Raw genomic sequence first — 27,750 nt, 5'->3', positions numbered from 1 at the left:
AAAGCATTCAACAAAACTTCTTACGTGAGCTTACAGTGGAAGAGGTCAAGTGGTACATCAGTTACTTAAGAATGGATGAGCATACATTCCTGTATGTGCTCAGTGAAGTGTATCCTCATATCACAAAGCACAATATTCACTTAAGAACTGCTACATCTTCAGAAGACAGGCTCACTGTAACACTCCGATTCCTTGCTACAGGAGAGGGTTACGTTATGTTAGGTTAGGTTAGGTTAGGTTAGGTCAGGTCTCGTCTCCAATCTTCTTATTTTATTTTTGTATTCAGGGTGCCTCACGTTGTAAAGCGCCTCGTCGGCTTCATACATCTCTATTAATTTTGTAGTTGTCAGCACACACCAATTGTATTTACCGGCAATGTCTATAAAAACACTACAGACGACAGAACGCTACAGCGATGCTAGCGCTCCATGTGGTAACATGTCACATTGAAGTGAACAGAAGACAAGCGATTTCTTTGATCAAATCTACAGCGAGGCCCTAGATTTGGTCAAATATTGGACGACATTTGACAAAGTTCCTATTACACCATCAAATATCTTTGACAAAGATTTTGGACAAAGATATTTGACAAAGAAATTTGATAGTGTAATACCGGCCTATAGAATACCTTCTGGAATTATTCTAGATGGTTTGACCTTCTCCTTTGTCGTTTATCCATGGCTGGACATCAAATCATTTAATGACGTGAAAGCATAGTGCGCACTTTGGTAAACAGATGGCACCACGAGCTATTGGCTGTTATTAAAATAAACAGTGGTGTTACCTGTAGCAAGTGCGAAACAAAACATCGGTCTAAAACCCCCCAACATGTTCCAAAACTTTACATTTTAGGCGATGGCCACAGCCGCGTTATTGTCTCATGCATAAATAAAATTTAAAATGTGAAATAGATGAGCTTTGTAAAGCCTGGGGCGCCCCTCTCAGAAATAAGAAAATTCGTTTTTTCAGAAGAAATAAAACAGCTGTCTTCAAAAGATTTTGTAGTCTTCTTTGACGGGTCTAATGACATTTACCAAAATGATACATCTAAAGCCTGCGGCGAATTAAAGAAGTGTTTATCTGAAATAAGTCATACAAATGTTATCCTTGTAAATATACCACAAAGGCACAACTTGATGCCCTTGTCATCTGTAAACAAGGAAATTGGTGCTGGCAAAGAACTTTTTTCCAGTATAAGCAAGCATTATAGAAATGTTTTTATTGTTAATATTAATAGCAATGGAGGCAAATTCCACACTACTCATCGACTGCACTTAAATGGCCTTGGAAAGCAACTTGTTACATTAAAGCTAATGGAAATTATCAGGATACTTCAACACCTACCAACAACATCATCAGGGGTACCTGTATCATCCACACAGAAGGTATTTCCAGGAATGACTAATGCAGAATCAGATACAGTAACAGAAAATGCAGCAGAAGTACCTAAAGCAGCAATGCTAACAACAGCAGAATCAACAGCAGTGTCAGAAGAACCACCATCAGTAACAGCAGAAGTAACTCCTCCAGCGTTAGAACCAGCTCCTACAGCAGCAACACCATCTCCTTCACCAGCAGTAGCAGAACAAACTCCTTCAACAGCAATAGCAGAAGAAATATCATCAGCAACAGCAGAAACAACTCCTCCAGCTGTAGAACCAGTTCCTGTAGCAGCAGCACCATCTCCCACACTGGCAGTAGCAGAGCCAACTCCTTTAACAGTAATAGCAGAATCAACTCCTCCACCAGCAGCAACTAAACCAACTTCTCCACCAGCAGAAACAGAACCAGCTCCTCCTCCATCATCTTCAGGGGTAGCAGAAAAGAATAGACAAGTCACAGTAAGTAAAGTATCATCTTTGTCTCATGACAAAGTGGTACCAAATGATTTTGGAAAACATGATCTTATAAAACTTGTTGACAGTGATGTTAAACAAACTTCCAACTGTGTTTCAGGCAGACCCACAAAATTACCAAAGAGAAATGAAGATTTTTTTATGGATTATTCCAAGGAAGACCAACCGCCACCTAACATAGATTCCAGAGCTGGAAAAACAATTAAATGTTCTCCATTGCCCCATAATACTGTACTCCTCCCCTCCTGTGACAGAAACTCTATCTTATTTCTGCACTTAAATGTCAGGTCTCTGAAAAATGAATCTGATGAACTTGGTATACTATTAAAAAGTAACAAAAGAATGATTTTATGTATAAACGAACATTGGTTAAAGGAAGAAGATATAAAACTGTGTGTACCATCAGGTTTCAAATTAACTACATACTACTGCAGACCCAGTGAATCTTATGGGGGTGCATCCATATATGTTAGCAATGATCTAGACTTAAAGTTTTCTGTTCTTGAAGTTGGTGACTTATGTGTTAAAGGTGTTTTTGAAGCAGCTGCTTTGATTATACCTAGTATATAGCTCATAACTGTTTCTTTATACCACACTCCTGAAAGTAATGTACAACAATTTATAGAATGTTTAGAAATACTTATAATTAGTATATGAAAGTATAATAAATACAAAATGTTAATTTTTGGGGAGCTTAACATAGACATTAGGAAAATGACAGCCAGAAATGTTAATTTAGTAAATATGTTATGATCCTACGTATAAGCTCTTTTGTGCTAATAAAAGACCTACAAGGCATTTCTCTTGTCTTGACAATCTAATAACAAATGTATACAAATATGATTTTGAGCTAGGCTTATTTAATGTCGTTTACCTGTTGGACCATAGAGGTATATGGGTGAAATTAATTACTGAAAAACCAAAAGAAGATCAGGAACAAACTCAGTGTGTGAGACTTTCTACAGATAGAAATATTAGGATGTATAGAGAAGAACTTAAGTCTATAGATTGGAATACTGTTATACATTCCCCCATAAATGTTGATGAAGCCTTCAGCAAATTCCACAAAATCTTCCATACTTGCTATCCACTGGATAAAAAACAAAAAATTCAGGAAACCTAGCCACTCAACTTTACAGAAGTGGTTTTCATCTCAATTACAAAAACTGACACTATTGGTAATTACTTGCCACAATAATGTCAAAAAGGGAGCAGTAGATAAAGAAACTTACAAAAACCTGAAAAGAAAATACAGTTCTGAAATTAAAATAGCCAAGTGTAAGGCAAATAGTGATTTCATTAAAAAATCGCACAATAAATGTAAGGCTGCATTGAAAGTAATAAAAGCAAAGCTAGGTATGGATATAAACTATATAGACAACACAAATGCTGCTAACATCACTGCTGATGGTTTCAATCGCTTTTTTGTCAAGTCTGCCAAAGTTAGCCTCTCAACTCAGGGCAACCAGAATTCCAGTTCTACACATACATCTATTTCACACCCCACATCTGGCAGAAATTTTCAACAAAACATTACAAACATAGTGTCAGCTTGTAAATGGAGAGTAGTACAAGTAATTGATATAATTAAAGCAACCTCTAAATTAGGATACTCCAGATATGAAGATGTTTATGGTCTGTTAAACTTTGTAATTAAAAAAAATTGTAGATCTCATATCATATCCCCTTTGCATACTGATAAACTGGATGCTCTCTAGTGGTCACTTTCCAGAATGTCTCAAAAAGACACTTGTCATACCATTTTACAAAAAGGGTGACAAGTCCTGTATCAATAATTATAGACCAATTTCACTTGTGCCTATTCTCTCACAAATAATAGAATATTGCATACTGCAGCAAATATGCATACACCTGCCAGACAATAATATATTAAATGATTCTCAATGTGGATTTAGGTCAAGCTTATCAACAGTCAAAGCAGTTGAAAACCTTATCCCTTTTTTACTAAGATCATTCGAGTCAGAATTATCTGCTGAAGCCATTCAAATTTGCTTGGATAAGGCTTTTGACTCAGTTAACCACAATGCTGTGGAGTCAAACACTTGGAACTCTCACTAACTGAATAATACCTCAGCAATAGAAAACAAATTGTAAAGCACAATGGGCAAAAGTCACAGACTCTAAGTATAAAACGAAGTGTTCCTCAGGGCTCAGTGCTTAGCCCTCTACTATTTATATTATTTGTAAATGACTTTCTTAGTAATTTACGCTGTAGATCTACCCTCTATGCTAATGACACAATATTAGCTAATTCCAGAAAGGATATAAACAAATTGAAGGAGGAAAGTGAAGAATGTCTCAAAATATCTAATATCTGGTTTAAAGCTGATGAATTAACTATGAACCATGAAAAGACTGTGAAGATAATCTTCAGTCTATCAAACAGTAACCCTGAGTTATCATCTGTTAAACTACAAGGAATACATACGGACTCGAAATTAATGTGGGACACACATACAGATTATGTATGCCAAAAATTATCACAACTTATCTACCTGCTAGACAAACTACACACATGTGTTACACAAGATTTATTACTTCATTCATACTATGCCTTCTTTCTCTGTCATCTACAATATGGCATTCTTTTATGGGGTAACTCCCCAGGAACCAAAAAAATTTTCACTTGGCAGAAAAAAGCAATTAGACGTCTTTATGGAATCAGTGACAACAAGACCTCATGTAGACCTTATTTTAAAGACTTAAACATTCTCATAGTCACATCTCTTTACATATATTGTTGCCTATTAAACATAAAAGAAAACTTAAACCACTACACCATAAGAAAATCTGTTCATCAATACAATACTCGACAAAAAATATGATTGATATAGCCACAACCAGGCTTAAGAAAACCCAAACTAGCTATGAAAACATAGGCATAAAATTATTCAATACTTTACCCGTACATGATCAATTGGTTTCACTGGATATTTTCAAAACTAAAAACAAAGTGCGGATGAAGGAAAATACTTTCTATGGCATAGAAGAATGTCAGAATAGTTGTAAGGATGACCAAATTTATTGATAAATTAAGGCTTACTGTTATGTACAGATATGGGTGTAGAGGCAGCTGTAAGCTAATAAGGTACAAAACTGCTATATTTTTTACTATGTAATATTTTGTTATATGAAACATAATGTACAAACAGCTACAATTCTTCTGACGACATAGATTGCATCTTAATGCTGATAAATTAAGGCGTACTGTTATGTATAGAAATGGGTGTAGAGGCAGTTATAATCTAATGGGGTACAACACTGCTATATTTTTACCATGTAATATGTTGCTATGTAAAACTTAATGTACAAAGAGCTGTAATTCTTCTGACGACATCGATTGCATGTTAATGCTGAAATATGGAAAAATTAAATAAATAAATTGATATTAACAGATGAGCAATTATTACAGTAGTTGCTACCTCTCAGTAACCGATTGTCTCTATTAGGTAAGTTATTTTTTGCCACCTCTACTCGTATGTGGTGCCTTTACTTGAACACTGCTACAAATATCCTATTTAACCTATCGAACCCATTGAGGTATTGCTGATAAAACTGGACCTATGTCTCTCACTAAGTCTTTTTCCCCACGTTACATCTGGGGATGGAGCGGAAGGTAACTTTGATGCACTTGGTAGCTACAATAAAAAATATCCGCTGTCACGTATTTCACAGTGAATTCACCAGCAACTGTTGAATGACTTTTTGGGGGCCTAGCCTGATCGTTAATAATTCCTGGAGGACTATTTTAGGCGAAACTTGTCCTCTTTCTGCCGCCTAATATGGGGGATTGTAAATTGACGTCGTATGCAACTCGCACTTTTCATTTGAAACTTTCGAGAAGCACAATTTAGTTCGATAGTTTTGCGTGCTAACAATCGATAGATTACTGTCCAGTTATTGTTTAATTGTGTGTGTTTCAGAATTGCGGAATGTTGTGTCGATATGTAAATGAGAATTGAAGTCAAGTAGAACTTAAGAACCACTTTCCTCTTTTGATACATTATGATAAAGCTAAAGTTTAATATGCTTTTGTCTGAAAATAATGGTTTCAAATACTGACATTTTCCAATCCCTTTAGTGAGTCGTCTGTTTTGAAACGCGCCTGTTTGAAAACTAGTTCCCAATGGACTAGTGACTTTCATGACCTAGCGTTCGCGTACACAGTACACACATCTTAAATATTTCAAGTTTGAGCTGGATGTGTGTTCGTTTACCGTAACCAAACTGGTTTTGCTTCGGGGCTGTTGTCGACGAAAGATCATGTTACCGTTGTGGTATTGTGGATGTTTCGTAACATGAGGGGGAAGCGCGCACACTAGTTCTCTTTTCATACCGTATATTAGTATTCCAGTAAAATGGCCAAAGGAGTGGCAATACATTGGTTCAGAAAAGGCCTTAGGATACATGACAACCCAGCGCTTCTGGAAGCGATATCCGCTGTGCGTATTAACTTAATACCAATTTATAAACGTGTAATCTGTTATATTGATATTAGGGCTACGAAATTTTTGTATGTTTCAGTGTTACAATGAAAACCTGGAATTATGCCCTGTTTTTATCCTCGACCCTTGGATCATACAGAAGTTGCGCGTTGGCCCAAATCGTTGGAGGTTCTTACAGCAATCGTTGTGTGATCTGGACACAAATCTCCGTAAAATCGGAACAAGGTTAGCCTGTATGTATTACTGCTAAATATTGTTTAAAATTATGTACAACTAACACACGATACTATACGTAGTTGAAATCGTAATCATGACAATAACAGAACAAAAAGGTAGGGCAACTTGTATTCTGTGGGGTAGCGTTACAGGAGGAAATAAATGAGATTCCTGAATACGCTGGAAATATTTGCTTTGGTACGACAGGAGACCAACGTGGATACTCTAACACATATACTTTAATTATGTGCACTCACCAAAAAGCGATGCGAAATGAAAAGAGAAGAAACTGTGTTATGCAATATACACATGACTGTAGGTTGATACCAGTACATAAAAAAGGAATGCGGTAAATGGATACAGAATAGCAATAAATGAGATGGGAGGTAGTGTTTCTGTTCTGTGAATACAGTCATGGAATTTATCTAATGGGATCAATTATTTGTTGGACTTTGTCTAGCTGTGGCATGTTGAAATTTTCTGTATTCAGTTAACTTAGTAGCTGTCGTGAATATGGACTTAAATGGTTGCTTACACATTTTTATGTTTTTGAACGTCTATGTAAAATATTTATTCATCCTTACATCTACATCTGTACTCTATAAATCACTGTGAGGTGCTTGGAAGAGGATATGTACCATTTGTTAGGGCTTTTTCCAGGACCATTCACATATGGAGTGTGGGAAGAATGATCATTTAAATGCTACTGTGTGTTCTGTAATTTATCTAATCTGCCCCCATGATTCCTATGAGAGTGAAATGTAGAATGTTGCAGTGTATTCCAGGAGTACTTTGTAAATAGGCTTTCTTGGGATAGTTTGCCAATCTTGAAGAGTATACCAGTTCAGTTCTTTTGACATCTCTGTGACTCTCTCCTTGGGGTCAAACAATCGTGTGACCATTCATCTTGCCCTTCTCTATATACGTTCAATATCCTCTGTTAGTCCTATCTTGTATGGGTTCCACACATTTGAGCAGTATTCTAGGATGGGTCATACATTATTTGTAAGCAATCTCCTTTGTAGACTGATAGCATTTTCCTAGTATTCTACCAATAAACTGAAGTCTGCTACCTGACTTTCCCACAATTGAGACAATATGTCATTCCACTTCATATCTGTACAGTGCATCCCAGAGTGCCCCAGAGAGCTACAATGCTAAGAAGAATCGCTTCTCGGCTTTTGGCAAGATCACTGTGTAGTAGGGAACAATTTATTTAATTTCTATAATAATGAGTGAGATCACCCACGACTAATTTTTTTGCAATTGTCAGTACCTTTAACCCAGACTGACACAGATTCAGATTCATTTTTTTTTCAGGTTTCTGTATGCTTTGGTGGATTCCAACTATGCCTCATTGACATTATAGGACACTATTTTCTTGTTTTTTCTTTGTGTGAAGTACACATTTCAGATTTCTGAACATTTAAAGCAAGTTGCTAATCTTCACACCACTTTGAAATCTTATGAATATCTACCTGAGTATTTGTGCAGCTTATTTCAGACTGCACTTCATTACATTTAACTGCATCATCTCCAAAAAGTCTGAGGTTAATATTATTGTCTGCAAGGTCATTACTACACAACATAAACAGCAAGGGACGCAACACACTTCCTTGTTGAAGTTATTTCTACATCTGTTGATGATTCTCCATCCAAATTAACTTGCTGCATTCTCCCTACCAAAAAATCCGCAGTTCAGTTGTAACTGCCTTTTTTTTTTTTTTTTTTACCTAACTGACAAATGATGCAAACTGAAAAAACTTATGCATATGGAAAACAAAAACATGCAAAATGGACACTATATATTAAAAAAAATTATGTCAGTGTTTAAGTTTTTATTTGATTTTTTGGCAATCTGTGAACGGTCAAAAGTTGTGATTGCAGGCTTTCCCAGCATATTCCAATGATAAAGTCATATTGGGTGATCATCTGAGTGGTGGCTTTGTCTTGTTGTAAAGTTTCAGTGAGTTTTGTACCCATCATCTTCACCTGACTAATGTATTCACTTAAAGGTGATGGGTAAGAAACAATTGACCATCTCCCCCCCCCCCCCCCCAAAAAAAAAAAAAAAAAATAAAGAAAAGAAAAATCTTGGTTGTGCTGACAGCTTGATCTGTAGCACAGCCCGAATTCTAGGTTAGATTCGAAGGTGACACTTTGGTTGTGAGTTGGAAAAGCCAACAAATGTGAAACCAGAAAATGTGGTTGTGGTAACAAATTGACTGGTAGTGATTCCTAGTGTTTATGTCTGTGCGGTATTGAAAAATGCAAGGGGTCCAATATGTAACTTTTACAGTGTTGAGGGTTGGTGTTCTGTGGAGTCATTAACTAAGAGAAGGAAAAGGAGGGGCCCTAAAATTGAGACTTATGGGACCTCTGATGTGACTCATATTATTTCTGAACAGGTTGTTGTTCTGTCACGTGTTGTTATTTCTACCAGCTATCTGGTCAGTAAATGTGAATATAAACTCATTGATGGATTTATGTTTATGAAAGCTGAATTGCTGTGCTGCTTGTAGGGATTACTTTCAAGGAAAAGACATTGCTGAAGCATATACCATTTTTTCTATTACTTTTGGTACAGCTGGGAAGAGGTATATAGGTTGATGGTTGTTGACCTTGTGCTTGCCCCCTTTCTTGTGTATTGGAACTCTCTTGAACGTTTTCAGTGGTTGTGGGAAAATGACGGTACTCGTAGATGAGTTGATTATATTGCAGGGTGGTGATGCTATTTCATTAGCAACATGTTTTATTACATAGTTAGTTTAATATTCAAGGCCAGATGAGAGGAAATATCTAGTTTAACCTTCAAGGCCAGATGAGAGGTAATTTTTCATATTCCTAGTAATTAGAACTTCCTTCAAAGCTGCAGGTATTAGAAAAAGTGGTTTGTCAGTTAAACTGCATTTACAGTGTTGACGGATCTTCTGCTGCATACTGTGGTTGGCAATTAGTTCCCATTGGTTATAGCCAGTTGGGTGATAGCATACAGTACACAATGATTAGCAGCTGGGTCTAATAACTTTTTTCAGTGGAAGATATAAATTTATTTATTTATTTTCGGCATGGATACTGGAAATTGACAGTTACTGATTTGGCTGTTATGAATCATGAAGATGGTTGCTGGTTTTCGTATGTATTTCTTATATTGTCTGTGTTTCAGAATATGATAGGAGTTTTTAGATATAGTTTCGTAATTTGGTGTTATAGTTTGGTCGAGAATTGGCAAAGCCAATGAATGTGAGTGCAAGAAAACTGCTTGTGATAGTGGACTGATCTGCAGCTTAGTCCAATGTACATGGTAGATTGAAATGTTACAGTTTGGTTGTGAGTTGGTAAGGCCAACAAATGTGACTGGAGTAAAACTGACTGGTGATGGACTGATCTGTATCATAGATGAATGATTGTTTTTAAAACTTTGTGGGGTATTTTTGATATGTTGTGATTTCTAAGGTTGTGGTTATGCAGGAACCGAAGAGTACATTTTAAATTTTACAGATTATTCTGTTTTATGTGACAGCATTCTGCTCAGTATATTCCATTATGCTGCCATGCAATTTCATACACTCCACATCATGGATGACCTTTATCAAACATTATTTTCTCCGTGGTTTGGCCATCTTGTCTAAACATCTGACTCATCATTCACCATATTCATTTCTCAGTATTCACTGTGCAGACTTTTACCAAATGGAGCATGCAAAGCGAAAGGCAACAGCACCATAATTCCACCGTTACCAGTTTGTCAGATGTTAACTACAGTGGAGGTAAAGATTTTGTTGGTGGACAGCATCCAGCTGAAAGGCTACTAGTTATTTTAGAAAAGTGTTTATTAAATGTATCACAAATGTGTTTGGTGTCTTTCATGTGTTCATGACATAAATAATTATAGGCCCGTGTCATTATTGTCAGGTTTCTCTAAAGTAATTGAAAGAGTAATGTATGAAAGGCTAGCTGACTTCCTGAATAAAAATAAAATACTGACTAATGCTCAAAATGGGTTTAGAAAGAACAGATCCACAGAAACGGCAGTCTTCCAATTCATGAAAATGGTTCTAAATGCCTTGGACAAGAACGAATTAAGCTGTGGAATATTCTTAGATTTATCTAAAGCATTTGATTTAATCAGCCATGACTTATTGCGTATGAAACTAGAATGTAACGGGGTCCGGGGACTTGCCTTCAAACACTGAGGATGATCTACAGCAGAGTGTCTCTAGGACAATAAATGAGACAGGAAAATGGTTCAGTGATAATGCTTTGATCATAAATAAGGATAAAACGGTATTGTTGAATTTCAGTAAAATTAAAAGTAAAGCTAGAAGAAGAGTAAAAGCTGAGTTAGGGAACTATCCTATTGCACAAGCTCCATACACAAAATTCCTCAGTATATGGGTGGATGAGTACTTTGGATGGGAAAAGCATCTAGAAGATTTGAGTAAAAATTTAAGTAAATGCTGCTACGTGCTAAGAATGCTTCGGGAATGCTGCAACACTGAATCATTGCTGTGTGCGTATTATGCTTACATGAATAGTTTGCTTAGATATGGTGTGATCTTCTGGGGAAATACAGGTACAGCAAAACAAGCTTTCAAACTTCAAAAAGGGCTAGTAGAATAATGAAAGGGGTTCCCTGCAGAGTGTCATGCAGGGAAATACTTAAAGAATTTAAAATAATGACTCTTCCTAGCTTATACATCTATGAATGTGTATGCTTTCTGAAAACTCACCAGGAATTTTCAACATTAAATAATCATGTTCAGAACCATGAAACAAGGAACAGGGATGATTTTCACAGACACACCCACAAAGGAGCACTGTACCAAAAAAGTGTAAACTACCAGCCCAAAATACTTTTTAGTGTATTGCCTTCTACAATCAAGAAAATTAAAGAATTTCATAAATTCAAGGTGGATCTTAAACAATTTTTACTAACACATAGTTTTTATAGCATTGAAGAATATCTGAATATGGAAAAGCAATATTATTTATATATTCTGATAAAAAAGATTTGTATTTATTATCCAAGTTTTTTAAACAAATTAAAGATAAAAAACTGTATTGTAATTGACTACATCCATACAATGTATATTGTTAATGGATGAATGAAGAGATTGATTGATTATTATGTTGAAGAGATTCTGGTGTTTTCCATTTGATATAAATTTGTGAAATTTTTCTGATAGTATCCCACATGGCATTAGATTTGTTATTAGAATCATTTATGCAGGGTTTATTTACTAATTGTTTTGTTTTAGATTTTACTTTATGAAGAACCTTTTTGTAAAATATTAAATAACTGTGGAAATTTGGATAATCTGGTTTTACACTTTGCTCATAGAGTGACTTCTTATTCTTACATAACATTCTTATCTTATTGTGATCCATCTGTTATCAGTTTTCCAGGCTGAATATTGTACTTTGGCTCTTTTACTGGGAACACCACAGTGAAATGAAGACACACTATGCCAAGGAATAGTGAAGTTTTCTTATCTACGTCGTCTTTCCGAGACCGGAATAGATTTTTAAACTGGCCGGTATTGCTAAGGTCTTTGATATGTCTTCTATAGATGAAAGTGGATGATACCCTGATGGTCAGAGTGTATACTGGATCAGTTGAGGACATTCATAAATGGAAGAGGTTCTGCGTTCTGGAACACTACATTTACCAGCTGCTAGAATTATGTGTTGTTCTAATTTGATGGGCTATTATGTTTTAGGTACTGAAAGTTGCTAAAAGATTTTTGACACTATTTGCTGTACATGAATTGTTAGCAAAATCACCACATAATACCTTCTTTACTTGCAATTTGTAAAAATACATGACACTTGCAAGCCTGTTGAAAAACTGGGATATGTTTCCACTGGGAGAATAGTAAAGACAGACTATTATAATATTAGACTGCTTGAGTTCTATAGGAAAATGTTCAAAGTGTTTCTCAGTATTCAAGTGGGCAGTTTCATAGTATGTGCTGAATAACCCACCCCCTCCCATCCCATCCCCAACCCTGGCTGTTAGATCTAAGTAAATGTTACCAATTGTATAATTTGTAAAGTTCAAGAATGATATGGTATCTTTCTTGAGCCAGTGTTCTTTGAAACAAATAACATCAGTCTTGATACTGCTGGGCTGACATCTAGTTTTCTTCCATTCATATTTGTTGGCATCGCCAACTGACAACCAAACTGTCACATTCCAACCTAACCTTGGCCTCAGGCTGTGCTGCAGGGCAATCTGCCAGTACATCCCATTTTCTTAAATTTACATTTGTTGGCTTCGCCAACTCTCGACCAAATTATCACATTCCAACTTAATCTATGCTTTAGTGTTCACTAGAGATCAGTCTGTCCCTATGCTTCAGTCTCAACTAGAGGCCAATCTATCAGAACATCTAGTTTTTTTCCAGTCACCTTAGAAATGCAACAATCAGTAAGAAATCTTAAAATTCATAATAACCAGATCAGTAAAAGTAATTGTGGCACTCTCCATATTGAAAAAAGCCGTAATAAGTTTGTATCATCTGCCAAAAGAAATCATTATATTCAGAGATTCCCATTGGTTACCGTGTACAATCACCTGACTGGCTATGATTAATGTCAACTAATTGCCAACTTCAGCATGCAAAGAAAGGTCTGCTGACACAGTAAGTGCACTTTAGCCATTGAGCTATCAAAGCCTTTTTGGTACTGGGTGACAAAGGGATGCTTCTGAGTTTTTTGGATGTAGTAACTGTATCAGTCAGAGGGTGAGAGTGTGGTGTCACCGCAGCCACCACACTTGCTAGGTGGTAGCTTTAAATCGGCCACGGTCCATTAGTACATGTCGGACACGCGTGTCGCCACTGTCAGTGATCGCAGACCGAGCGCCACCACACGGCAGGCCTCGAGAGACGGACTAGCACTCGCCCCAGTTGTACGGACGACTTTGCTAGCGACTACACTGACGAAGCCTTTCTCTCATTTGCCGAGAGATAGTTAGAATAGCCTTCAGCTAAGTCCATGGCTACGACCTAGCAAGGCGCCATTAGCATTATATTGCATTTATCTAGAGAGAGTCTCACTTGTATCATCAAGAACGCTGTATACAAATGATGGATTAAAGTTAAGTATTCCAGAAGCTACGTACTTTTCTTTATAGCATTCATTACGTATCCTGTTTCAGACCTAACGCCCGCCTGCGTGAGTTAGCGCGTGCATCTTGGCCGCCTCTTTCATTTAGTGTGCGTAGTGTTGGCAAGTCTGCCAACACTACAGAGAGTATGACACAAACTTACTTCTGATGAGGTAACAGGCTTACTTATTCCTGATAGGGGATCCCTTGATTTGAGAGATCTTGTGGAGCTCACAGATGATGCTTCATGAACATAACAACCAATCTGCTCTTTACTGAATGTTGTGTCACAAGAAATAAGGCTGAAACAATAACACATCATGATTATCTTTATCCAGCAAGGCCGTAGATGTTATGGAGTGTATAACTCTCCCTCCCCCACCCTCCCCTCCCCCACCCCTCCCCCCCTCGCCCTCCCCCTCTCCTCTTTCCCCCTCACCCCTCCCCTCCCCCCATCAATCTCCATCCTTGCCTCTCTCTCCCTCTGACACACACACACACACACACACACACACACACACACACACACACACACACACAGAGGGAGAGAGACAGAGAGAGGGAGAGCAGAAGAGTAGGTGTATCTGAAATTGCTCTTGCTTTTCCAGTTACACTACTCTGCTATTGCTGTGTGTGTGTGTGTGTGTGTGTGTGTGTGTGTGTTTGTGTGCGGTCAGATTGTGTATGCTCAGTGCCTAGGACACTCCAGCTTTGAAGTCATACACTCAATGGGCTTTTCACGTGCCAACACTAGAGTCACTTGCTGTGGGCAACTTGTTTATGCCAGCAGTCACTGTTGTGGATTGTACTGGTTATGAACTGGCCACAGTGCAGCAAGTCACTTGTTAATTCAAAGCCAGATATCAAGAACAAGTAAGTAGCTGTACCACTGAGAATCACCTCTTTGCTCTAGGGTACTGTAGCCACAGCCACATTCAAATACCTTTCCGCATGTCACACGGCACCAAGATTAACATGGGCCCAGGAGCACTGTCGCTGGATGTTTGAAGTATGAAAAAGCTCACATATTATGTTTATCAGACAATGCGTCCTCCTTGACAACAGAGCACTGTTCAGATGAGTGGGGATTAGCTTAAAATTTTGTGATCATCTCTTACTGGTGCGCAATACAAGAACCTATTATATAATCATGGGTCTTTGTTTGGCAACCCGTTGCACCTCGTAGGTGACCTGTGCCTGACATAAAGTTGTTTGTACTCCCTATGTTACCCCCCCTCCCCCCCTTCCAATCTCTTCCCAGTCAGATGACTTCCATATTCTAATGAGTACAACTGGGATGCTACTTTGTGAGATGTACACACCATAGAATTAGTTATAACCACAACAACAACAGTTATGGGGATCGTGGATCGCAATGATGCCTTAATGATTTTGTGTGAAATCCATACTATAGTGTGCTGCTGCTGCCATTATTCATCAGTCATTTAATTCGACTACTCATGACTGTGATGAACACGTGTGTTAAAATAGTGTCTTTGTAAATTGGAATGTAAGTTTCAGTGTATTTACTGAATTGCATGGTAGCAGGGTAAAAACATATAAAGTCATTGCTGTCTATATACAGTTAGTTTTTTGAACCAGTTGCATTAAGTTTCAGATTATAATTTACTAGTTGAAAGTTAACCTACTGTATTTCAGAGGAAGGATAATAAGAACCATTATAGAATTTTAATGGGAAAGATGAAGGGACATTGTTATTTATAATATGATGTTGGAGCTAAAACTATAAAGTTAAATACTGCACAGATTACACAACGTGAATGTTTAATATTCATTGATCAGTTTGGGTTGCAGGCAGGTCATCAATAATTATAAGCTAGAGGCCAAGTTTGCTTGAGTGATTCTTAATTTCAAAGCCAAAGCATAGAAATTGTATCATGTGTTATGAAGCAAATGATTACTAAGTTGTACCCATTCTATGACATTTTGTCTGTTACTTTGTGCCATACTAGATATCTATCTGTACTTCAAATTGGAATTAAATGTTGGGATGGTTCCTTTGAAAGGGACATGACCAGTTTTCATTCACATACTTGTTATGCTCTAGCTTGTGCTCTGTCACTAATGATATCTTTTTCAACAGGATGTTAAACCATAACCTTCCTCAATTTTACTCTATCTTTAACAGAGCTGGTGGTGAATTTTTTGACCTAAAATTGTTCATGTTGCAGAGAAGTTTCTTGTATTTGCTTAATCAAGTATTCTCATTTGTGTAATGATTATCCATCACTTGGAAATAACATTTTATGCTGCTGCTTACACCTCACTAATCAGTGTTATAATTTCAGTATACTTTAACAAGAAACTGATAAATCTATTGCGAGCTTCTATTCAGAGTTGTTCATTTACGTTATTTTAAATACAAGTGAAGTTTTATTTGGGATATAAGAATTTTCTCATTGGTATTTCTGTTCTTGCAGATTGTATGTTTTGCGTGGTACCCCTGAGGAGACTTTCAAAGATAAGTTTCAAGAATGGAATGTCAAAGTTATCACTTTTGAAGCAGATATAGAACCATATGCAAGAGAAAGGGATGAAAGTGTCATAAAGATTGCCAAAACTGCAGGAGCAAGAGTTGTTCAGAAGGTGTCACATACACTGTATGATCCTGAACAGTAAGTATTGTAGTTTTACAAGGAAATGTCAATATGTATGCTTTGCTTCAAATTTCTTTTATTGCCAGTGAAGGCATTGCTTTGCACATAGCAGATTTCAACAAAGTGCTTCACATTCCTTGATTTCTGTGATAACCCTGAAATAATGGCAATGTCAGCACTATATTTGGCTATGTATCCAGCTACATCACTAATTTTTGCCAATAAATTTACCATCATAGTGCAATGCTATGTTTTCTCTATATACAGTCCCAAGTACTCATTCACTTGAAATTCAATCTCCCTTTCAGATTTTATGCAAATAACCTCAGACTTACGTTTTCTGCAATGCTCCACTACATCAAACAACATCAACACCTATAGTTAAGATAAAACACTTTCAAGGCAACTGAACATTTAAAGTATATTGTCTATAAATATTGTTATACAAGAACCAACTGTCTTTCATCCAGACCAAGCCTACACTGTCTGCATGTAATCAAATGTGCTTCTTTTTTCTAACATTGACATTGCTGATGAACTCTAAGGAAGTTAGCACTCTTCCATGGTGGAACTTGTTGGTCCATGGAGCTTCTATAGCCATATCACAGCAAGGATTTAATTGTGGTGCACCGTCCTGGTAGACACCATATCTGCTGAGTGTGGAAGATGCAATTCATCATGAGGCACACTTAGAATACTTGTGAAAGTAAGAAAATATTTACTTTACTATATAACAGGCAACTAATTCCCTTTAATAAAAGCCAGTTAACTTTACTGATTCTTTGCGAGCTTCATGTGCTACGAGATCATGAGAGATGCATGCCACCCACATTGTGCGATGTGTGGCTCACGAAACAAGTTTTTTTTTCATGCTATATGTGGCAATTTTACTCATTGCAGTAGCAGTTTATTTATTCAGTGTATTTGCTGAATTGCATGGTAGCAGGTGAGCAGGGTAAAAACATTTAAAGTCATTACTGTCTATATACAGTTAGTTTTTTGAACCAGTTGCACTAAGTATAGTAACTACAAACATACACTCAGATAAAAGCGTGTTAAACTTTGTGGGGCAGACATTGCACATGTCACTATAGGTACAATAATTCTTCCTGCTGTGAAGGAGATAGTTGCAAAATATCAAAATCTTCTATTTATTTGACTCAATCCATCCCAATCTTTGTTTTATTTTTGCAGCCAGTTAAGTAAGTTATAATTCCTCAAGACTTAAATATTCAGTGGTTACAGCTGTTTATAAAACTGGGTAAAAGTGAGTAACCCATACTTAGAGAGCTGTTTTACTCATTCAAATATTTATAATTTTGAGAAAATCACTTGATTCATTTAAATACATTATTACATTATAAAATTAGAGAGAGAAAGAATGACTGCCCAGTACACATCTTCAGGAGCGAAATTCTAATATTTAGCTGACAGATGCAGGTAGTATGTGCACATACACAAAAAGACTATGCTAGCATCGGGAACTGTTAATGTCTTCGTCAGAAAAGAGGCATAAGTTCAATTAGATTAGAATGGAGGGAAGGCCATTCAGACCACAGCCTGAGAAAGACCCACCTACTGTGAGGTCAAGGGGAGACAAAGATGAGGCAGAAGCTGCCATTGTACATGCCACTATGTGTTATAACCACTGCTGATGAAATGGATGTTGGACTGCAGCATTCTGAGCATACCAGCCAAAAATCCTATATTTCATTTCTTGCCTAACATCTCCAACAGGCTGAACAGAGAATTGATTATGCTTTATTTCACTTATTCTCTCTTCATATATTACCTTGTCATGCAAAACAATGCTTCTGTACACAGCAAAACCATTTAACTGGATTCTAAATTAGCCAAGCCTTTAATTATGTATAATTCCTAAAATGAACTGTTGCAAACAACAAAAATGCCTCTCAACTTGACATCATTTGCTCAGACATGTCTGTACTGATGATAAAAATTACAGACTAAGCAAGTATGACTCTATTTTCTATATCTATTGTATAATAAAGTCCCCCAATGCAGATTCTGACTGTGTGTTCAGGCAAATGTCAGGAATGTCTAGGAATTTTCATACAGATTTCACTAATAGATAAGATGAGTCAGAAGGAAGGTTTGTGTATATAATGTATTACCACTAAGTAATGGTGAGAATGTAATGTATGTATTGTTATATATTCCACACTTAATTGGCGTTTGGAGTGACATCTTGTGACAATGATGGGAGCTACAAGCTGGTCAGCTACAGAGGACGTGATATCCGCAGCTACAGAGAGAAGTGAATCTTAGCCAGGTTCTTTGTCAGGCCTGCTGGTCTAGCAGTAAAGCACATGCCTTGAAATCAACAGTTTGCGGGATTGAATTCTGGTTGAATGACTGACATTGCAGTCCACCTTTTAACTTAGAATTCTTCTCTCAGTGATGTGGAGATTCACAAGAAACAACATGTTGTTTGGATTCCACATTTAACTGCATGTTCCCTTGCCCCAGTTGGTTAAGAGGCATAGGTCAGTGATATGCAAGTCATTAAAGTACTGCCCAATTGAAAAAATTGCACCAGGGCATTGAGCCATATGAAATTATTACTACCAGAATTTGTATGTATCCTCATCTTCTGTACACATTATATGAGTGTCTTTTTAAAAGTCCTGCACACTGTGCATGCGCATCGATTACAGTGGTGGAATTCATGCCAGTTGTGAGCTGGACTTCAGGCATGACAATGGTTTATGTGTTTGCTGGTTTATGTGGCTGTGTCATGAGTAATTTAGTTTTAAAATGGAAGCTGAAACCGAGTCAGGTTGGATTACACACAATGCCCAGTGTTCCTACATCAACATTGAATAACTACATGGAAGTAAATCAACAGAAATTTACAGTGCTTTGAGAGAGGTGTGTGGGAATTGTGTTGTGGATCAGAGCATGGTATCTTGGTGGTCTGCATGTTTCTGTAAAGGTTGGGGAATAACTTGGTGCAATCAAAGAAGTGGAAGGCTATCAACTGCAACAGACTACACTTCTCGAGTATTGTTCATAACATTCTGAGTGAGGAACAACAAAAAATGTGAGGAAATTGCAAAAGGTAATGGATTAAACAAACATTCTGTCAGAGATTTTTCACTTGTGAGTTTATGCACTACCCCATCATGATGCTGATTAGAAATGTCACTGGCCTTAGCTGCACTGCCTTATATTTTATCATCTTCATCTCTTTTATCAGAACATCTCATGTTTTTATTTTCCTGGAACCACAGAGTCTTTTTAATATTATTTCAAAATGGAATTTCATTTTGGTAGGAGCAGTGTTTGCTTTATTGTATTAGTGTACTGCCTGCTTTCTTCTTTTCTCTATAAGTGTCAGATCTGTCCTGAGTTTCATTTATCTGATAGGTTTTGTATGCTAGTTGTAATTCGGGGCTAAATAGCCCATATATTCCCAACTGTGGATCAACGTATATCAAAAAATGGAATGGATAGAATAAGTGACGAGCTAAATAGGAGATGAAACATAAAAATAACCGCACACGGTTGCTTATGCTAGGAAAGAAACATATATGAAGCTACTTATGACAACAGGAGGAACTCTTAAAAACTATACCTAAAGCCAGTAGTTAGCCTGGGGGGGGGGGGCTAAGGGGACGTAATCTATCTAAAGACGTTGTGGTAATAAAGTTATGGGGATAAAACATGAGGTGTTCAATGGGCTAAAATGAGGATAAAAAGAAAGAAGATGAACAGCTTGACCAGCTGCGCTTGCCAATCAACGCACGCATGTGAAAATCTCCAGATCATCAGATTTACAAGTATGAAGAACAAATTAAAGGTGCGAAACCTTCAAAAAATGTTCAGTTTATTAGTAGGAGTTGGTCGTTAAGGATATTGTCTTTAGCATGTTGCAGATGCTTAAAGACCTGCATTTCTTCCAAAACATCCAGTTTTAAGCCCTTAACCTCCAGTTAATATCGAGTTACTTCATGCCAAGGTTAAGGGCTTAAAAGACTTCTGGCCGTCTGTAAATTGCTTAAATCACTCAAATGTTCTTGCTTGGTTCAAGAGGATTCCCTGTGGATGAGATGCATTTCAGCTGAAGTTTTGTGGAGTTAAAAACAAAACTTCACAGATATCCTTTGTTCCTTCAAGTCAGTCATTTTGAAATTCACAGACAACATTCACACCAGTGCACTCACAAAGATGCCATGTGGCAGACTGGCAGTTGAAAGACACAACTAGAGGTGTGTAGTTATGGAAGACTGTACTGCTGATTGTGTGGGTGTAATACTCAAATTCTCAGGAATTTTGGTCACTACTTTGTATGTGCAATATAGGATTCTTCCCTCTCTTGAATATTTGTATTCATGCTGTGCACGGGGTGCTGTCCTTGACTTCTCTGCTTACCTAAATTGTGATTCTCCTTTCTTAAGGCTCATTTCTGTACAATTGCTTAATCTTCTATAGCTAAGTCGGTTTTATTTGTTGTGACTGTGTGCTCTTGTAATGTTTTTGGTTCCTAGCTGGATGAGGAGAGGGTTGTATGATAGGTAGTTGGCCAGTTTCCTCTCACTACAACACAAAATGTGTGCATTGTTAAAATACACTTTATTACAGAAACCAATTGAGTACTTAACTTCAATGGTGTCCATTCTGAAGTTATGTGATTAACAGCAATCAAATGACATGTACTAATTCGTGAGTGTTGTCCGTGTCCATATCACAACTTTATACAATGACTAACATTCCCCCACAGGTAGCCAAGGTGCGAGGCGACAACTATCACTGTGGAAGACTAGAGCACAGTGCAAAGTATTGAGATGCGATGCGAACTGAGTCCCGATGCAATGTACTGAGGTTGAGAGATTGAGAGATAAAGCCAGCTTGTTCGGTGGTGGTGGCCTTTATGCATTTTGCCCAGGGGTTTTTATCAGCGCATTGCCTGGGGGTGTGTATTGGTCTTCTCTTGTCATAGTCGTGCCTAGTTTAGCGCCTCCTATACAATGTTTCCTGGCGCTGACTGGTGTGCTGGCAGAGGTAAACACCAGGACAATATTCACTTATTTTTTTCTGTCAGGGCATCTTATGCCATAAAAAATTCTAACTATTCATTAATATTTCTGTCTGGCTATTTTCTTGATGCATACAGAAATATCTCTCTTGGAGTGCTTAGTAATTTATTGGTGTTTCATGTACTTGATGACTCGCCATGTTTAATGATAGATCTGTTCTTACCTCATTTAGGGAATGACTGCTTGATGCTTAAAAAAATACTGACGGATTTGTTGATGCAGGATGTTGTGATACTGAAGTTTTTGTTGACACTCATCTTTTCCTATAAAAGACTGGCTGTCCCATGTGTAATGATAGGAATTTCGCCATGGATGTTCCAAGCTCAAATCACTATATTCTGCTTAATCAGCTCTACCAATTTCCTCTTCAAAATCTTTCATTGTAAAGACCATGCCTCGTGAAACCACATTTGCCATTAATGCCTCAAGGCATCACTATAGTGGAAAGTCAGCAATATCAGGACTATCGCTAGAACTTCATCTTTCTGTCTTTATTTTCCATGCCAGAAGGTCATCAACATTTTACACTTTTTCATCCCAATAGTAAGCTACATCAGTGGCACCCTCACTTGCTTCCGTAAATCTTCAAGACCACACTGAACTGAAGAAGCAGACCACTCTAATATATACTTGTGTCACATGTGCTCATAGCTGATTTATCATTCTCCATGTCTTCCATGAATGTTTCATGCCCATAGAATCATCCTCTTGAAATGAGTACCAGCTTGCAAGTTCTATGCAAAGCCCGTACTTGAATGTGTCCTCTGATCCATACATGCATAAACAGTTCTGCGTAAAAACGCACTTCACAGCATTATTTATCCAGGGCTAATCATATTTGAGAAATGACAAGACTTAATATGATAGATTTTTAAAGGAGGTAATCGGATACACCATCAAAATCATATGAGAGTAACCTTGATTTCTGCCTCGTAATACCTGTTATTTCAGATTTTGTTGCTGGACTAAGAAATAGAGACCTTGGAAATATTAACAGATCTGAGGAAAGGAAGAATGGGAGGGTATTAGAAGAAGATTTTGTAACCAGATTTTATGCATGTAAATTATAAATAACATAAATTTTAGCATAACAAATAATGATGTCCCTCTTTCCGATGCATGAGTTTGCCTTTCTTGCCAAATACTTTTTGATGACTTTCCATGTGGCTTTTGATTTATTCCTTAAATTGATAACATGTGGCAATAATTGGATCACATACAGGATGGGCAAAATAAAATGGACCTGGAAAATATTTACAATAAGACTGAGGCAGGATTGACCCATGTTAATGATAGAAGATGCTGGAAATGGTCATTGTTGACATCGATTTTGTGCTGCAGACTTTGCTGGAAATTGTGCCAGAACACTTTCAGTAATTAACTCTTGGACAAACAGTTCCACACAGTTTTCACTTAATACTCGACAATGAGCACGTGCTGTCTTATCATGAGCACCATTTTGTGTTGCATTCAACTGGTCACTGAACACATCTACCTCTATCACTTACTTAAATGTAATGACACAGCAAAGTGCTCAGGACAGGATATCTGGGTAATTTGATAGTATATTGGTCATCACTAACCATATAGAAAGAAAGAATGGACCTATAAAGTCCATGTGAACGTAGTACCCTACCTAACTCGGCATGGGCCATGGAGCAAAAGTTCCTGCTAGTGCTGCCTGTTGCTCAACACACTGCTTGCTCTCACAGATAATCTTACTCAGTAGCCAAGTCAGTGCCAAGCAAGTAAATAAAATGCCACGCAAGAACTTTCATGCGAGTCATACCCCAATGGCCACGCTGTAGGAGAGCAAGGATATTAGTCCTGCAGGACCAGAGGGATAATGATCTGGGAATTGTCCAAGTCATTGTGAAGGAGGGGAGTGCTGTCAACAGTGACCAGCCATTGTCAGAGGAGGAAATAGATGCAGAGCGGACCAGACTGCTTGGTGGGCAGTCGCTCAGGCCAACCGTTACACACAAAATCAACTGCTTGTTAGAGCACAAGATATTGCTGGGTGGCCTGCACAACACAATGGCATGTTACCGGAAGTCTATCCACTGCATTCCGCAAGTGATAATTCATCTAAAAACAGACAACTTCAGCTTTGTTGAAGGCTTGATGGGGATCCCATGGGCAAACACAATGTTCCCGCGTTAGCTTGCTGTGTTGTGGATCTATAATGAATTTCATAATAATACACACTTAAAAACGAAGATCAATGCTGGAGTCATTGCACAATCCTGTCAGGAAGTCGCGATTGGGGGCCAAAGAATGCCACAAGTGGCTTATCCAGACTGTGTACACTGTGGCTAAAGCTTCCTTTTCTATCTGAGAATAACTGCGTTGAATGGCTATCAAAGTTTTGGAGGTATACATGATAGGCTGTTCAGAGCCATCATCATTTCTGTGAGCCAAAGCTGCTCCAACCCCAATTTGGGAAGCATCTATCAGTTTGCTCAGTGCAATGGTACCAAGGCACAGTGATGTCTTCAGTAGAGACTTTAAGTGGACAAATGCTCTGTTGCAGTCTGCAGATCAAATGGAAGGAACATATTTTCTATGCAGATTTTTCAATGGATGAATGATATCTGTTGCACTGGGGAGAAATTTCAAATAATAATTGGCTTTGCCCAGGAATGATAGGAGTTTCTGTGGGTTCCTCAGTTGAGGTAGGTTATTGATAGCTTTTACATGGTGCATTGTAGGTTTTATGCCATCCTTCGAAAGGAGGTGGCTCAAATATTTGATTTCTGTCAGAAAAAGCTTCCTTTCAGGAGATTTCACTTCAAGCCTGCCTCTTACAATTTAGTGAAGAGGATCTAAAGGTTAGCAGAATGGTTCTGCCATGAGGAACCCGTGACAGTAATATTACCAAGATAGTTTGCACAGCATGGAACACTTTGCATTAAATGTTCTAAAAATCTCTAGAAAATGGCAGGAGAGCTCGCGATGTCAAATGGCAGGCACGTGTAATGGTGCAACTTGAAGGGAGTGTTGATGACTGTAATCTGTTGAGAGACAGAATCCAGCTGAAGCTGCAGGTGTGCGTCTGCCAAATCAGATTTTTAATGACACTCACCATCCACTAATACCATGAGTATTTCTTCGGGACAGGGAGTAAGGTAGCAGCCACTACCAAATGGGCATTAATGGTGGACTTGAAATCCCCACACAAACAAAATACTCCATAAGCTTTTGGATAACCACCAGAAGAGTATCCTGCTGGCTGGATAGAACAGGTTCAATGATGCCCAGGCCCTGCACCCTGTCCAGTTATTCCTCTACAGCCAGCTGCAGAGAACACGGAATAGTAGAGTATGACATAGTTTGGGAATGGCCATTTGTGTAATGGTGATGTAGGCCTTGTAGTCTTCTGCCACATCCAATACCAGCAAAAAAAAAAGTGACACATACTTGCGGCAGAGATCCTCTAATGTCTGAAACTGGATGGAGTGAGAAATGAGATGCACAGCACCTCAAACCTGGAAACCACAGGTCCCGCATTGAGACCAAAAATCTTTTCAGGTGTCACACTGTATACAGCAAAAAATGTGACTGGCCTTGTGACATGCTGATACTCAACATTGGTTCTGGAATGGCTTTTAACAGGAAAGGGCTGCTCACTGTCACTGATCAAACAATGATTAGTGGAGGAAAGAGAAGGGCATCCCAAGTGCTTCCAGATTAATGAGAGACACAGAAGCCCTGGTATTGACCTGAAAATGAAATGGGCATTGCTGAGTTTGCAGTATGATATAGATCTTGCTGGGAACACTGAGATCTCGGCTGAGCACCAGCGTGACACTATAAATCTCAATAAACTCCAAGTCTATGGACAGGGCAGTTGGGGAGCCACGACAGACAGCTGCCATATGACCACGTTTACAGCAAGCTGCACATCATACTTGCCGGTGCAAACAGTGACTACAGGAGTGTGTTTGGAAACGAATGAAGATACAAGGGGAAACTGCATTGAGAAGAGCCACAGTCCGATTGTGAATAGTGTGAATGAGTAAAAAATGATGACTGTGTTGGTGAACAACACATGTACTGTGGAACTGAGTGCATCACCACTATGTCCGTCATATCCTCAAACTGTTCGGTTGCAGCTTGGACACTTTGAACAGCTGAGCAATAGCCAGTACCTGCTTGACTGTGGGAGCTTGTAAACACAGTGCCTCCCACTTATATAAAATTAATTTGGCAAGGGACAGGGTATGATGATAGTATCATACTCAGCAGCGCTTGTTGATTGGGAAAGTTTTTTCTTTCTTTTAGACAAACACCATGCAGGACATGACAATAGGTACTGCTTTCAATCTTCTGCAACATGAACTCAAAATAATTAGTCTTGAATGTTCTCTTCCTATTAATGATGATTACCACTTCTCTCTCATAGTACAACAATGCTGATGATGATGCGGTGGTCGTCTTCTTGAGGATTATTCCTGAGCATCTGAAGATTTGTTGCAATGGGTCATGATGTGCATAGAGGGAACAGGTGTACCTGATGCTTGTAGAAATAAAATACTTTTCTTTCATGAGCTATAATAATAATAATAATAATAATAATAATAATTGATAATAAATAAATAATTAAAAGATAATCTACTAAATGAAAAGTAAAATGAACTTAAATATTTCACATGCACGCGCGCGCGCGCACACACACACACACACACACACACACACACACACACACACACACACACACACACACACCACTTTCTTAGTTTCTAAAATGAAAATTATTTTTTGTCCAAAAATGCACACGATATTATCAACTATGTAAAAAAAAAATCACCTCACTTCTTAGTTTATTCTACTCTTTTTTACCTTTTTTTATTGTTTGAAGTGAAGGTCCGTAGACTCTTGATGTGCTGAAAACCATTTAATTTGGGTTTCTATAATCTCAGGGAAATTACTAGCTGTCTTCTTGCCTTGCAAGAAAATTCAGAATAGTTTGATTTAATTTCATGGGTATCGCATTGGCAACGTAAGAAAAAATGTAGTAAAGCAAAATCTGTAACATTTATAAATTGGGGATTGATGATCGTTACTGTTGTTGTTGTGGTTTTCAGTCCTGAGACTGGTTTGATGCAGCTCTCCATGCTACTCTATCCTGTGCAAGATTCTCCATCTCCCAGTACCTACTGCAACCAACATCCTTCTGAATCTCCTTAGTGTATTCATCTCTTGGTCTCCCTCTATGATTTTTACCCTCCACACTGCCCTCCAATACTAAATGGGTGATCCCTTGATGCCTCAGAACATGTCCTACCAACTGATCCCTTCTTCTAGTCAAGTTGTGCCACAAACTTCTCTTCTCCCCAATCCTATTCAGTACCTCCTCATTAGTTATGTGATCTACCCATCTAACCTTCAGCATTCTTCTGTAGCACCACATTTCAAAAGCTTCTATTCTCTTCTTGTCCAAACTATTTATCGTCCATGTTTCACATCCATACATGGCTACACTCCATACAAATACTTTCTGAAACGACTTCCTGACACTTAAATCTACACTCGATGTTAACAAATTTCTCTTCTTCAGAAACGCTTTCCTTGCCATTGCCAGCCTATATTTTATATCCTCTCTACTTCGACCATCATCAGTTATTTTGCTCCCCAAATAGCAAAACTCCTTTACTACTTTAAGTGTTTCATTTCCTAATCTAATTCCCTCAGCATCACCCGACTTAATTCGACTACATTCCATTATCCTCATTTTGCTTTTGTTGATGTTCATCTTATATCCTCCCTTCAAGACACTATCCATTCCGTTCAACTGCTCTTCCAAGTCCTTTGCTGTCTCTGACAGAATTACAATGTCATCGGCAAACCCAAAGTTTTTATTTCTTCTCCATGGATTTTAATACCTACTCCAAATTTTTCTTTTGTTTCCTTCACTGCTTGCTCAATATACAGATTGAATAACATCGGGGAAAGGCTACAACCCTGTCTCACTCCCTTCCCAATCGCTGCTTCCCTGTCATGTCCCTTGACTCTAATAACTGCCATCTGGTTTCTGTACAAATTGTAAATAGCCTTTCGCTCCCTGTATTTTACCCCTGCCACCTTCAGAATTTGAAAGAGAGTATTCCAGTCAACATTGTCAAAAGCTTTCTCTAAGTCTACAAATGCTAGAAACGTAGGTTTGCCTTTCCTTAATCTAGCTTCTAAGATAAGTCGTAGGGTCAGTATTGCCTCACGTGTTCGTCTGTAAAGAATTCACGTTAGTATTTTGCAGCTGTGGCTTATTAAACTGATTGTTCGGTAATTTTCACATCTGTCAACACTTGCATTCTTTGGTATTGGAATTATTATATTCTTCTTGAAGTCTGAGGGTATTTCACCTGTCTCATACATCTTCCTCAGCAGATGGTAGAGTTTTGTCAGGACTGGCTCTCCCAA

At 38.0% G+C, this 27,750-nt stretch overlaps 1 protein-coding gene across 1 annotated transcript in view; it reads left to right on the top strand.

The window, feature by feature from the left end:
• Window positions 1-5,771: 5,771 nt before the first annotated feature.
• The window catches only part of LOC124595613 (cryptochrome-1), a 65,248-nt gene continuing 43,269 nt past the window's right edge, over window positions 5,772-27,750 (top strand). The window contains exons 1-3 of the mRNA XM_047134431.1: window positions 5,772-6,319; window positions 6,402-6,547; window positions 16,094-16,288. Coding sequence (XP_046990387.1) covers window positions 6,236-6,319; window positions 6,402-6,547; window positions 16,094-16,288 — 425 coding nt within the window. The 5' untranslated portion in view covers window positions 5,772-6,235. The remainder of the gene's footprint in view (window positions 6,320-6,401; window positions 6,548-16,093; window positions 16,289-27,750) is intronic.

The sequence above is a fragment of the Schistocerca americana genome, chromosome 2 (genome assembly GCF_021461395.2).
Source record: "Schistocerca americana isolate TAMUIC-IGC-003095 chromosome 2, iqSchAmer2.1, whole genome shotgun sequence".
Classification (NCBI taxonomy): Eukaryota; Metazoa; Arthropoda; class Insecta; order Orthoptera; family Acrididae; genus Schistocerca; species Schistocerca americana.
This window is presented reverse-complemented; position numbering and strand designations above follow the sequence as displayed.